General features: G+C 48.8%; 1 protein-coding gene across 1 annotated transcript; it reads left to right on the top strand.

The window, feature by feature from the left end:
* The first annotated feature begins 5,218 nt into the window (after nucleotides 1–5,218).
* On the top strand, nucleotides 5,219–14,265 carry MPZL2 (myelin protein zero like 2). The gene is made up of 5 exons (XM_065417439.1): nucleotides 5,219–5,291; nucleotides 10,586–10,752; nucleotides 11,759–11,969; nucleotides 12,231–12,375; nucleotides 14,205–14,265. Exons 1-5 carry the CDS (start codon nucleotides 5,219–5,221, stop codon nucleotides 14,263–14,265), a joined length of 657 nt encoding a protein of 218 aa, XP_065273511.1.
* The last annotated feature ends 825 nt before the right edge of the window (nucleotides 14,266–15,090 follow it).

Genomic DNA, 15,090 nt, shown 5'->3' with positions numbered 1-15,090 from the left:
GTTAATTGATGGTGAAGCCCAGCTGGGGAGGGGCTGGGTCATAGTCATTATAAAGCCAGGAAGTTTGCAATAGGAAGGAGCTGTATGATGAGGCTGCTGCATCAAAAATCAGCCAAAGACAAAGACAGGGGTTACAGTCACTCTGTGGGGAACAGAAGAGATGGGAAGCAGCCTAGGGAGACACCAAGGAGTCAGAGGGAGGAGACTTTAACTGCCAGCTACAGGGTCCCTGGGCTGGACACCAGCGTAGAGGGAGGGCCTGAGTTCCCTTGCCAGCCTCTGAGGAATGTGGGGTGAAACCCATGGTGGTATGGGGTGTGACTCTGAGACCCATGAGACAGAGGCAGGACTTGCTGTAAGGTCATTGGACTAGAGCTTGCTTGGACTCTTTGTTAGACTGAAGTGTGAGCTACAAAGGGCCAAGTTGTGGGAAGAGAGACCACTGCAATGATGGAGTGATGGTCAGCGGGGGTGCCGTACAGCGAGGCAGCTGCTATGCCACACCTGGCCCCAAGGAGCCGCTCTGGTGGTGAGTGAGCCCCTTTGCACCCACACCCCTCCACTGTCACTTCCCGCTGACGAGCCCCCAGCTTGTAGCAGCAATTCTTACAGTTAGGCCCTAAGTGCCTGACCTTGCGCTTTGTACTATTGAATTGCATCCCATTTCTGCCTTCCCCCTCCCCCCCAGACCCTCCAGACTTCCCACTGCAATATTCTGATCCTCCCACCGTGGTATGATCAGCAAACTTCGTTAGCACGTGCCCACTTCTTGTGCCGAGGCCATTGATACAAATATTGAATCAGCTCAGTCCCAACACTGTTCCTTGGGGAACTGCCCCAGTAATCCCCCTCCAGTCTGATCGTTCACCTTTCAGCACAGCCCACTGCCCTTGTCCCCTTTCCGGTTCTTGTATTGATGGTCTCTGACAGACGGGGGGTGTCAGCTGATGGAGTCAAAGGCTGGCAGTGAGAGGACACGCTCCTGTCAGTCATTAGGCCCAGATTGACTGATTCTTGGGATCCCAGCTTGAGACCTCCTTGGGCTTGATGGTCAGCGGTGATGAGCACCCACAGCTCCCATTAATCTCAGCTGGAGCTGTGGGTGCTCAGCACCTCTGACCGGTGGCCCCCCAAGCCAGGGTCTGCTTTAGACTATGGAAAGAGCTAGATGGATGCTATCTATTAAGGAATAATGAGCCCTGTTGGACTCTGTAAAACGAGGAAGAGAACCCCAGAGTCCTGCTTTACAATTCCCCGCTTTCATCACAAGACCCTGCTCCCATTTGAAAATGATTCATGTGGCTGATCCCATGTGGAGTTCCTGGGACCTGCGCTTGCTAAGTAAGCAAAGAGAGAGACTCCAGCACTGGAGTCCCACCCACCTCTCAGGAAGAGCAGGGCCTTGGCTTCCATGGTCTGCAGAAAAGGTTAATTAATGTTGGGGCTTTTGTGCTTCTCCCATCAAAGTGTGACTGAAAGACGGGCTGGCCAATGAGGGCTGCTGCCCAGGAACAGGACCTGAGAGGGGGTGAGGAGTGGGTGAATCATCTGCCATTGTCCAGCCTTCTCTGAAGGCTCTTCGTTGGGTTTGAAATTCAGTCTCTTGACTAGTCATTGTCTCCTAATCTGCCTTGCACTCTTTATCTGTGGGACATGCCCTGCCTGCTGGAGACCTGCCTGGACACACTGCCAGGATTTCCCTACTCTGTTTTAAACGACTTTTAATATCTCAGTCAAAGGCAGTGGAGTCCAGCTGCTTGAAGGAGCAGGGAACCAGGAACGAGGATTCCTGGGCTCTGTTCCCAGCCGTGGGAGGGCAGTGAGGCTGACTTGTTTGAGCAGGAGCTGATGGGTTGTCTGCATGGACATTAAAGATCCCCCTGGGCAGTTTTCATAAGAAGAGAAGGGGTCTTGCTCCAGGATCCTAGGTCCAAACATCCCAGCTTTCTCACTGCTATGTTCCTAGCTGCTACACTACACCCCAGAGGTGGCTGCATTTCTGTGGTGCTGTCTTTCTGGGGTTTGTAAAGTGCTTGGATGTAAGGTGCTATAGAAATATGACCCCCCTGCTGATAATCAAGGCACTAGTATGTTTTTCTTTCTCTAGGAACAACTAGAAAAAGCTACATTTCCAGGGACATGGTGCAAAAGCATCAATTCCCACAGGGAGTGTGGTCTCTAAGAGGCGTTGTCACAGATTATCTCATGCTGTCCACACCGTGGTTCTGTTCATGCCCTGCCCAGTGCTTCTCCCTGCCTACGTGAGCCCAAACATCTACACTGAAACCACTACCCTGCGATCCCCATGGGTCAGCACCCCCTGAAAACGGGAAGCCAGAGCGTCTGTGGAATGGGAGCGGACTAGCTACCTCTGCCTGGCAAAAGTGGAGGGTTAAAAACAGATGCCTGTTGCCAAATTGCTGCAGGTTCAGGCCTGACTTCAAGCCACACTCCTCTGCACAGTAATTCTAGACCAACCTGCAGTGGTACCAGGAGCCTAGGTGCTGTGGGTTCTGCAGAACAAACATAAATGATAATGACTGGCCCCCTCTGGCACGTCCTATTCCATGAGGTGTCCCTGCAGTAATCAGCTCACCCACTAGACTGGTCGCTCCAGGTTGGGGCAGGGCAGCAGCTGTGTTCAGTTTCCCCTGCTGCTGCTTAGCTGTGAATTGATGACTTGGGTCTGCAAGAACAAACTTGCATGCACATGGGTAAAGCTGGGCCTCTTCCTATGTCCTGGCACACACTTCCTCACACCAGGGAGGGCTATGCAACACCTATCAAATTCCCTCCTTTGGCACAACACCCTGGGCACACCTGTGAGGCCCTGCATGGGGGCTGCTGAGGAGAGCCATATATGTACCTGAGAGAGACACAGCCCTGGAAGGGCGCCTTGGGACTGCACCTCAAACAGCAGGTGGGGGCACAGCCTGCCCTCCCTGACCCAGTAGTGAGCGGAGCACGTTTAGGATCATAAATAACCCTTGGCACTAATATAGCATCTTTCCTTCAGGGATCTCCAAGCATTTCACAAATAGTAATCAACTCCCACAATCCCCAGAGGCAAGTCAACATGATCTCCCATTTTAGAGGGGAAATTGAGGCACAGAGGAGGGGAGTGACTTCCCAAGGTCATACCCTCAGCTGCAGTACAGGGAATAGGACCCAGGAGTTTTAGTGCCCAGTCCCTTGCTCTCACCGGTAGATGTGCTCTCCATCGTACATTGGAGCTAGGGAAAGGGTTTCCCCGTTGCTGGTTGTCATCTTTCCTGCTCTGTTTCCGCTCATGCTCATTTTCATTTCACCTCCTCCAAGGCCTTGCAGAAACTTTCCCCAAGCTTTGCAGCTCATTATAAAATCACTACTCTGTACTTCACTTGAGCTCCCTTGAAAAGTACTCCCTTTCCACTTCCTATGGCAAACAGGAGCCAAGCCGTTTTCATGTACCCTTTGCCTTCCAGCTTGCTTCTGTCCAAAACACTCCTGTGTGCTCGGTCCCAGGACGTAAATCGTAGCTGTTGTGTGTGTGATGCACCTATTCAGCCACACACCACCTTCAGCACATTTTCTGACAGTGACCTAAACTGAGTGTTTGCACTGCAGCAAGGATGGTGGCAGGAAACAAATGTCCCATCATGCAAACAAACAAAAAACCACCAATAAATGTGGTTTGTAGAAGTGAAAGAAATGGAGAGAATATTCTCAGAATAGCAACTGAGGGAAAGTCTGGTGACATGCTGTGCAGAGTGGACTGGACAGGGACCAGTTACTCTTTGAACTAGAAATGTACCGTGCTTTAGGACTGAGGCCCTCTAGACCAGCTATGCTGTTGGTCTGCAGAGAGCGGGCTGGGCACATGGTGCTGGGATTCTCCCTTTGTTTCCAGATGTTCAGTTGCATAAAAGGTTCAGTCGTTTCCAGCAAGGATGCTCAGGGATGGTGATGGGGAGGTGTCCCCAAGAGAACCTCGTGATGAGGATGTGGTTCCTACTATGGAAAAATCTGAGAGCCCCTGCTCCAGTCCTCTCATTATCAGCCTGCTAGTCTCCTGTCTCTTGCCTCTAGTTCTGTCCTTTCGGGGAATGAGTACGTTATGGCACAGGCGCCAGGCGGGCAAGGTTTCCCTCACGCTGCCTCTGGCAATGTGCCTGAGCACTGAGCTACAGGGGCTCCCCCTTGGAGCGAGAGGGGAGTTTGGTCTCACGGTCCATTCAGTCCTGTGCCTGTCAGCAAGTCAGTGCCAGTCGTGACTCAGATTTCCACCTGCCGTGTGGAGGATTGGGCACTAGGAACTGGACTGAGACATCCAATTGACTTCACACAGGCCGTAGAACATCAGACAGTAACTACTTCTGGTCCCAACCACTGTGAGTTGGAAAGTGATTTACATTCCTCTAATACTGACAAGGGGGGGAATTAGTGTTTGTGTCTATCACGCTTCATTGAGATGTTGCTGGGGAAAAAATCTCTTCCTGTTACCTTGTGGTGTTTGAGTGCCAGGGAAGGATGCCAGAGCCCTGTCCATGCAAGCCCTGGGCTGGGGTGGTTTGGAAAATGGTGTAATCTCTGGTTTAACGAGAACACTTTGGGCTAAGGATCTCAAAGCTCTTTACAAACATTAATGAACTCAGCTTCACAGCCCCTAGTACAAAAGTTTGAGAACCACGGCCCTAGCGGGATGGGTACACGTAGAGGGACACGATCCCTCTGAGCAAACGGAACCGTGGCAGGTCTTGCTGGGCTCTGTATTGCTGCCATGGAGACTGCACCCTGTATATTGACTCTGCTTTGCCAGGGACACGCTATCCTGCTCTATGCTGTATGTAAATACCCTGGGGCCGACTTTCTTCTAGGAGCAAATCTGCCTAAAAAAACCAAAACAAACAAAAACAACCCAAAACCAGAGGGCTGGTTCCCAGTGGGAGGAGGAGGAGGGAAGCTGGGCGGAGTGATGATTGCTACACAGAGGGGAAAGGAAAATCCGCCTGGTTTGTGCACAGCGCTGTGGTGGATCCACTTTTAGTTCCCAGGCTGGGGCCGCTCTGGGAGTGACTCAGGCAGGAGCAGCGCCGCCTGTTGAGAGCTGCCCTGGCAGGGAGGGAAGGGCAAGGCAAGGAGTTCTCGCTAGTGGCGTGTCTGGCAGTAGGACTCCTGGGAGCTCCCTTCTCCCCCAGTTCGGAGAAATTCCCTTATCTCCCTGCTCAGTCTCTGGAGTATGGACCTGCCACTCCCCGTGCATGGCCCCAGCTGGATGGGGGCTGTGCTGTTCCTTGGGGGACAGCTCCTAGGTAAGGAATTATTCGGGCGTTTTCCCCCTTGGCCTCAGCTGCCTCCTTTGCTTTACCCTCCTATTCTTCCAGTTCCCTCCCTCCTAAAGTCAGTGCCGGGAGAATTCTGGCATTTCTTTCCGTGGCTGAGTGTCTTTTGGGGCTGATTTTGCTGAGAGCTACATGGGGTGACTGTGCGTATGGACTCAGGTCCTGGACAAACAGGTTCAGGTGTGTTCCAGCTAGAGACTGAGGCCTGAGCATTCTGAGATCGGGTTTCACGCTCTTTCCTCTCAGTCCCTGCTCCAGCCAGGAGGAGGACTTTACTCTTTGAACTGCCCTGCTTTCACCACTTTTGTTAAAAAGAGATGATTAAACTAGAGACAGGTCAGGTTTCAGATCCATTGCAGCTATGTAAATCTGGAATAAATACCCTGACTTCAGTGGAATTTTACAGGGTTTACATTCGCATAAGAGACCCAGAATTTGGTCCATAGACCCCCTGTGGTTTTACATTGCTTCTGTCACTTCACTTCACGGGCTTTTCTGTGATCTGTTGTGAAAAACATTTACACTTACAGCCCAAGTTTGCACTAAGGTGTTTTTTCAAAATGGTCGTTTTCACTTAGCTGCAAAAGCTGATCTTTGCCAAAAAGAGATTTTCAAATGCAAAACTATGAAAAAATATTTGAGGTGTTTCCTCTTTTGAATGAGGTCCTGGTTTCCAGAAGATGAACATAGCTGGGAAATGGCATGGTTTGTTGTGGTGGTTTTTGTTTGTTTGTTTGTTTGTTTGTTTTAATTTATTTTTATTTTTTTGGAAATTGAGTGAGGAGGATGCCAAGAGCCCAGATTCCAGGGTTTTGAATTACATTGTGGATATTTCAGAGCCCCACCAGATACTGCTGAATACAGTAGCGTAGAGGGCAATAGGAAATAAAGCTCATAATGCAAGGTGGGCTGCATTCCTTAGCATAAAAACCATGTTCTGCAACCCCAGGTGAATGGTTGTGCTTTTCTGCAGGAAAAAGCTTACTGGACAATAGGCTGGGAAGAGGTGAATTTAGGTCAGAAGGGGGAGGTATCCCTGTTGTGAGTCTGGGTGATGAGCTGGAGGCTCCGTGGGTTTTGCAGCTAGCGAAGGCAAAGGCAGTTGCTGTGTGAAGCTGCTGTGTTGTACTGTGTGGGCATTCCGGATGAGTAACACCTTTCCCTCAGGTGAGACTACAGCCCTCCTCGAGCTATCTCCCATCTCTGGGCATTTTCCCCTGCTGCCCACTTTGGGGGGAAGAGTCTCTCTGTTCCTCCTCACAAGCCACTGTCTACCCCCACTCAAACCCTCTTCTTCCAAGGTGCCCACAACAAGAGTTTATAATTGTTATGAAAAGTAAAATCGACCCCCATTCTCCCCCCCACCCCACTGACTTCTGGATTCCCCAGTATGTCACAGCATTGCCAACCACATGCATGTCAGGCCTCAGGGAGAACGGTGAGATGTAAAGATCAGAAGTTTGGGGCGCTTTTACCTGCCGTCTGGTGCTGGGGCAGAAGGGGTCGTGTTTGTCAGGCTTCTCTCTGAAACCACAAGGGCTGGAAACTTTTCTCTTGTCAATGAAAGCCGAGATTTTCAGGTAATAACCTGATTCCAGCAGTTGGGCCTTTTCCAGAAAAAAACACTTATAATGAGCCTTGAAATAACATTTCAAGAGTTGAAATGCATCCGAAGAAGTGAGGTTTTTACCCACGAAAGCTTATGCCCAAATAAATCTGTTAGTCTTTAAGGTGCCACCAGACTCCTTGTTGTTTTTGTAGATACAGACTAACACGGCTACCCCCTGATACTTGATTTCAAGAGTTGGCAGCACTGTGTCTTGTCTGCTCAGGGTCTGTCCTTTGTGTTCTCTGGGGCAGGGACTGGCTTTCTTTGTGCCCTGTGCAGGGCAGAGCATAGTGTTGGCACTACATGAATTAAGAAGGGAGTAACATTGGCCCCACAGTTCTCTCACATTTCCCCCAACACTGTGTGTGCTGCGTGCCCAAGCGATGTGCTGGGGGGGGGGGGGGGGGCGAGGGTTGATGTCAGCCTTATCTCGGAGTTTCCTGATTGGTTTCATTGGTGTCATCCTGCTGTCAGGGAGGTGTATTTAGGGAAGGGGTCTATTACAGGAGTGTGGGCGAGGTTCACAGCCTGCAATATGCAGGAGGTGTCCGAGTGACCAGTCACTAAAGCCCTCTCTCCACGGGCCAAAAAAGGTGGTTTTTTGCTTTTTCAATTGTTAGCTCAATTGGTTTAGCTTAACTCAAGTGAAATCTCCCTTAACACCTCTATTGACATAGCTTAACCCTTTTAGCTTGATTCTAGCAACTAACTTGATTAGATTCTGATCTTCCACTGGTGTAAATTAGAAGTAATGTCACTTAGGCCTCCTCTACGCTTAAAGGTTAGGTCAGCATAGCTCCAGTGCTCCAGGCTACAGGAAAAAGTCACCTACCTGAGCACTGTGCTACATCTAACCCCGGTGTAGATGTGGCTAGGTCATGAATGGGGTGGAGAAAGTGAATAGGAAAGTGTTCTTTACCCCTTCACATAACACAAGAACCAGCAGTCATGCTATGAAATTAATAGGCAGCAGGCTGAAAGCAAACATAAGGAAGTGCTACTTCAAACAATGCACAGTCAACCTGTGGAACTCCTTGCTGTGGGATGTTGTGAAGGCCAAAAATATAACTGGGTTCAAAAAAGAATTACATAATATCATGGAGGATAGTTTTATTGATGGCTGTTAGCCAAGATGATCAGGGTCACAGCCCCACACTCCAGGTGTCCCTAAGCCTCTGACTGCCAGAAGCTGGGACTGGACAACGGGATGGATCACTCAATAATTGCCCTGTTCTGTTCATTCCCTTTGAAGCATCTGACACTGGCCACTGTTATAATACCAGATATTAGGTTAAATGGACCATTGGTCGGATCCAATATGGCCATTCTTATGTTCTTAAGTAAGCGGAAGAATTCTTCTGTTGACTTAGCTACCGCTGCTTGGAGAGGTGGATATCCTAGAATGATGGAAAACCCTCCTGTCATTGTAGGAGGTGCCTCCTACAACGTCGCTGCAGTGCTGTAGCTGTGGGGCTGTAGTTCATGTAGTGTAGACATGGCCTCTATCATTGCAGTTACGGTAGTGTGAGCAAGAGCAGAATCAGGACTCCAAAGCTGAAAGGCCTCCCTAGGAGTTAGCCTTTTCATCTTCTCTCTCTGCTCTCTTTCCAGTCCCCTTTTCTCTTTCCTAGTAGCCCTAGTAGAGTTAACCTGTTTTCATAAAATTTCCGTACCTCCCTGGTCTCACGTCTCCGGGCAGAGTTCCACTGGGCAGCGTCCGCTGGCTCCCTTGACACCTTTGAGGAGCAGTGGGCGCTGTCCGGGGCTCTCTGCTCGGTGTCCCCATCAGGCACCCTGATTTTGAACCTTTGACCGTCACTCCACTCCGTTTTTTCATTAGTTGTCCCAAGAGAAAAAAAAACAAAAAATTACGGATGGTTCTTTGAGAGATCCTTACAAAGGTTACCTTTCGTCCTGAATGAGATACAGAAACCCACCCCCCAAACCACCACCAAGCAGCTGTGGTGGCAGTAAGTGTGGAACAATATTAGCAGGGGTTGTGCATGCTCCCAAGCAGGGACACCTTGCATTCATTGAGCACCATTCACCCTGCGGTGCATTAAATGCTTAATGTAATAAATACAAACTGTGTAAAGAAGTGACGTCACCCACCCTGTCTGGAGTAGGACGTAGTAGCTGCTTAACAGCACTTAGCAGTGCTACACAAGAGGCGATAAGGAATATTCTTTCCAATTGGGACTGCATGGGGAACTGAGAGAAGCAGAATGTAATCACCCCAGCTGGAATGTGTCCCGGATACTGAGGCTGTGTCTACACCACAAACATTACAGTCGCACAGCTGCTGTAGTGTAGACACTTGCTACAGCAACAGAAGGGGTATTCTGTCACGGTACTAAAACAACGAGGAATCCTTGTGGCACCTTAGAGACTAACAAATTTATTTGGGCATAAGCTTTCATGGGCTAAAACCCACTTCATCAGATGCATGGTAGGCAGGTATATATATTACAGCACATGAAAAGATGGGCGTTGCCTTAGTAAGTGGGGGGGGGGGTCAGTGCTAACAAGACCAATTCAATCAAGGTGGAAGTGGCCTATTCCCAACAGCTGACAAGAAGGGGTGAGTATCAACAGAGGGAAAATTACTTTGAGATGCAGTAGCTAGGCCAGTGGAAGAATTCTTCTGTAGACCTTCTAAAATGTCTGTCATGGAATTGCAGTGCTGTATATTGCTGCTCTGCAAACAGATGCTATGCACACACAGAAGTCCCTCTGACTTTAGGCACTGCTGGGCAAGCATCGTTGTCTATAAATGTGGAAAAAAGGACCATTTCCAGTGCTCTCAACTACAGCAGCCCATGCCTCTTCAGTACAAAGCACTGTGGACCAAAAGCCATGTTTGGATCAAGCTCTCCTCCATTCCCATAGAGAAGTGCTGCCAAGCCCTACCCAAGGACAGAAGGAACAACTCCACCCTGATGTCATCCTTGTGCTGTGTTTGTGTATCAGCTGAAGTCTGTGAAGCACTTTGGGCTCCTTCAGATTCTATACATGCAAGATCATTATCAATTAAATCTATTCGTTGCGATTCTTGGTGTAATTTATTAACAGGAGCTGATAGGGCAGGCACCAGCCCCGACTGAGTGGATAGGGCTTCTGGGTTTTGGTTTTAACTGATACATTTTGATAAAAGACCCCGACACACAAAGAATGAAATTGGTGTTTATTCACAAACATGGAAATACACTGGAAATGGTTCCTTGTATCTAAGGGCTCATCTACACAATAGGGTAGTGCATTCTACACAAGTGTGCTTTCTAAAGAACATTAATGTGTTGCACATCGGTTGGTCTGTGTAGACCCTGCCAGGGAACGCTAAAGGTTTCCTAGTGTGCTTTAATCTAGTGCTGTTTGTAACTGTATTAAATTAAAGTGTACTAGGGAACATTACCAAGATTGCTCATTACAGTATATACACACACTATATATAGAGAGCCCTGAAACTCCTCCCCTGCAATTTTTGGACATCTACCTAAAACTCCAATTGCTAAAAATACCCACCCCCCCAATTAAATTAATAAACCCCAAAACAGGAACCCTAAATGTGGACAAGAAAGGGTGAGGTGCTTTCTTTTAGACTGTAGCGTTCTTTTTTTTTTTTTTTTTTTTAATTTCCATCCCGTTTTCCCTGCAGCACTCTGGCCTGTGGCAGCTGTGGAAGTTCACACTTCCAGGGAAGTAGAGGCTCTGAATGGGACCAATGTACGCTTAAAATGCACCTTTTCCAGCTCAAGCGCAGTTAGCCAGCGTGTGACGGTGACCTGGAACTTCCAGCCTCAGGGAATGAACTCTCATGAGTCTGTAAGTGGGACCATTATGCTCCAGTTGAGCGATAAGGTATTGCTCATACAAGCCTCTCCCGCTGCATAGAACTTGCTGCAATGGGAGTGTAACTAACAATAGAGGGTGTGGGTGTGGGTGGGGAATACAGATTAGCAGAGGCATGTGGGGTAGGTGACTCTGACTTTAACTGATTAAAAGATTCTGCTGACTAATCCCCCTCTGCAGTGAGTTTTGGTTTCAGGTCCTATCTTTGCTGGCCATCGAACCTGGCTAGAGGAACCATTTTTAGGTAGTTCCTGCATGTAGGGTTAAATGCTGGGGGCCAAGTGCAGCTGCACTTGCTTACATCACAGCCTGATTTGGTCCTGTGTCCCTGCTGAAGCCACAGGTCTGGCTTGTGACTTTGCCTGGCCCACAGTGGGAGGGGAAGTACGTCAGCAAGGGCCATGCATGGTTCGATGCATGTAACACAGCTTCAGCACTGGTGTCAGGAGAGGGCCAGCCTGAACCTGGTGTGCCCCAGGAGGGATCCCCCCTGAGGGGTCAGATGGTCTCTGAGCTCTGCTGTGAGAGGCTGACGCAGCACAGCTGCCTGCCTGCCCGAGCCACGCACCTTCTCCAGCTACCTGGGGGCCCTGCTGGCTCCCTACCGGCCCCTGGTGAATGTGAAGTTGCAGCTGCTCTCAGAGGTGAGAAAATGGGGTCAGGGTGCAGGACACCTGCAGCCACTGTGAAGGAGACATCAACAGGGGAGAGAGAATTTGAGGGGGACGTGTCCCCTCAGTCCCATCCCACCATGCTTGTCTAGGCTTCTTTGCATGGCTGCTTTCCATCCATGCTGCCTCTCTTGCCCCCAAACTGAGACGGAGACACCGGGATCCCTGTCCTGCCTGTTTTATAAATGCTCTGAGCATTTGCAGAATGGGCTTGAGCACTATTCCAGACAGGCAGGTTGCTCCTCCACAGAGCAGGGCGCAGTCTCACACTGCACAGTAATGATGAAGCTTCCTCTCTGACCATCCAGGTGCTCTACTACTATGAGGAGCCCTATCCCCCAACCAGTGGGCGGTTTAAAGAGCGAGTTACTTGGGATGGGAACATTGACCGGAACGATGCTTCCATCGTTGTCTGGAACTTGAATCCCACTGACAATGGGACGTTCACTTGCCAGGTGAAGAACCCGCCAGATGTTGATGGCACAATTGGCGAAATCCAACTCCGTGTTGTGCAGCAAGGTACGTGGCCCGAGGCACTGTCGTGGTCAATATGAAGTTAGCTGTACAGGGAACTGGCACAAGTGGATGATCTCCTACCATGTGTGGGGGAATGCACGAAGGGAAAGGGATTACCAAGGGGAGGTATCAGGAAAGTAAATTAATGCAATAAGGGATGTGGGTGAGGAAGGACTGAACTCGGGAGTTCCTGACTCCCAGCCCTCGGCTAAGTCCCCTCCCAACCAAGCCCCCCTCTATTTCACCTGTTTCTCTTCTGTGCAGTGCATTTCTCGGAAATCCACATCCTGGCTCTGGTCATAGGGTCTGCCTGTGCTCTGATGATCATTGTGGTGATAATGGTAGTTGTCTGGCGACACTATCGGAACAGACGGCAAGAGAAGAGCACTGAGATGGTGGAGACAGAACTGTAAGGACAGGGGCTTCTGGGAAACCTCAAAATATCTTCATAGGGGTCTGGCTAGTGCCTAGCACGGGGCAGCCAAGAGTCTATAGTGCAAAACCTACCATCAACTGGCAATAATTGGCCCCTTTGTTGGTAGTCACACCAGGGAGCTCACAGAGTAAATGAGCTCCTCCTCTTATCCCTGGAGGGGGTCCATCAAGTCAGGATAGAAGCCAACTGTGGAGATGTCTGTGTGGGGGAAGCTTGCTCTGCCTGTTCTAAGGATAAGCACAGCACCATGGAGTAGTGGCTGATACAGAGGATATGTCCTGTGTGATTAGGAGAAACCCTAGCTTCTGTTTGCTAAACCAAGGGGTACATCAAATACTCATTACTTTCTGATCAAGTGTAACTACAGCTCCAAAGGAATTTAACTAGCTTCTTTGCTAGAAGGGAGCAGGAAAGCTTTACAGCCACTTAAAACTGAACAGCCTCAGGTTGGTAGGAAGGGTCAGTATCCGAACGCTGTAAAAAGGAGCTGGTGGCCGCAGCATTTGCTTGTCTCATGTCTCTCAAGATACTCTGTAGCTAAAGGTTTCAGAGTGGGAGTCGTGTTAGTCTGGATCAGCAAAAACAACGAGGAGTCCTTTTCATGTGCTATCATATATATTCTGCTTACTGTATTTTTCACTCCTTGCATCTGAAGAAGTGGGTTTTAGCCCATGAAAGCTTATGCCCAAATACATCTGTTAGTCTCTAAGGTGCCCCAAGGATTCCTCGTTGTTTCTGTAGTTAAAGGCATTGCAGCTGGGTGATGTGTTGGGGTTTAGTGAGCAGTTTGCAGGGGGACCAGAGTGAAGGCTGAATGCAGAACAGTGTTATGGGTAGTGGCATTAAAAGACTTGATCACAATGGAACCATTGTCCGAAAGGTTTAGGTGGTGAAAGTGGGGCAGTGATTGGGATCATGTCTAACCAGCTGTGATTGAGTTACTGTGCAATTTACAGGAACATACAGCTATGCTGTGGCCTAAACACATGTAACCAACTAATGTAATGAACTTGCCATGCAAATAAAGGAACCTACAGGAAACCATGTCTTCTAGTGTATAGAGTTACTGTACCCTGTGCACTCTCCGGCTGGCTAGTCAGCTGGGGCACCTGGGGAGATGCGTTAGGAACAAATTTGGGGCACCAGTGGAGATTAGTGCTGTTCTGGATCTCCAGGGGTTGTTGACTCCATCCCCGCTATTCACCTCCATCCCTCTGGACCTTTGGGTGGGTCATGTAGTGCTACGACTGGTATTTCCTTTTGCAGCCAAACACAAGCTGGTATTTAGCAGAGTGCAAATGGGTCAAGGATACATCAAGGGGGCTGCTGTGCTGACAGTGGGACTGAGGGATGTGTCACCTATGCAGGGATACCTCTGGGGAAGGGGTCACAGCCAATTAAAATCCGAATGATAGATTCTCCCTTCCGCCCTAGTGCAGACCCCAGGAGCTGTCTGTGGACCTGCCACTTAACAGGCTTATTGCCAGGGAGTCTAGTTTTCAGTGATAAAAAAACCCAGAATTCTCCTATTTAAAAAAATATAAAAATCCGTGTTTTTGTGTGCGTAAAATGAAACGCCCTGGGCAGCGGGGCTCCTGCTGTCACTTCACTAAAATGTAATTAATAGTTTTTATTTTTTTCAAAAAAGTAAAAACTAAAGATTGTTTTAAAAAAACAAACAAACCAAATTTCATGTTTTTCCAAGGCAAACGGATTTCTAGAATCCCTGCTTATTACCTCCTTGTGACTCAGAACCCGGGGCAGTTGGGCAGGGGTCTGATGGCTGCTTTCGGCTTTTCTAGAACAGAAAAGGAGAAGCTGAAGAGTACAGAAGAGAAGGTAGCTGTCCCATTAGAAGACTAAGGTTCTCTGACTAAAGAGTACATACAGTGCAGGTACAGGTAAGTGCTTTCCAACAGCTTTCTGACCTGCTGCAGGTTTTGAAGAGGGTTTTTTACGTGGCTGTTCCATGCCCTGTGTGAAATGAGTGGGTAAGTCTCAGGTAAGTTCCTAGCGGACAGGTCATGGTATCCACATTACAAAAACTGCTACTGCCGTAGTCACCGTTAGTACTGACTGGCTTCCTCGTTGGCAGCCTCAGAGACCGAACAAGGCCTGAATAGGCAATGGAGACAGAACTTCCCTCTCAACCCTACAGGAGGTTTCTCCAGGTCAGGGTTGATGCTCATTGGTAAGGAAGCTCGAACAGTTGCTACCCAGTATGTAGCTGTTTTGTGGATAAATAAGAGTGCCATTTTCATCTGTGCTTTTAGATTCCCTTTGCCTTCCTTGTTCTAAGGCCATTACAGGAAGAACATTCCTGATGCTACTAATAGGCTCTGCTGGTGCATTTATACATCATTTTACCTTCCCACTTTTTGATATCATCATCTGCCTTCACTATTTTAAGTCCCAAGAATGTTGTAGTAATATGTTGTCTTTTTTTCCCTTCCCATAGCTTCTCCCCTGCGGAAGTTTCAGAAGCAGATGGCTAATCCTTGTGATTTCAGATGTTAGAACAAAGCTGAATTACAGATGTCTGATGCCGCAACTGTGGTATCCCTGTTCACCTTAAAATCTGTGCCACGGCAAGACGGTGGGATTAAAATACAGTGTGAGATCTTATTTCCTTCCATTGAAACAACGCAGGGAAACTTGTCCTATCAACAGTGAAGTTGTCTTTGGTCT

The sequence above is a fragment of the Emys orbicularis genome, chromosome 15, assembly GCF_028017835.1.
Source record: "Emys orbicularis isolate rEmyOrb1 chromosome 15, rEmyOrb1.hap1, whole genome shotgun sequence".
Taxonomy (NCBI): Eukaryota; Metazoa; Chordata; order Testudines; family Emydidae; genus Emys; species Emys orbicularis.
Note: the sequence above shows the minus strand (reverse complement) of the source record. Positions and strands in the feature narration are given on the sequence as shown.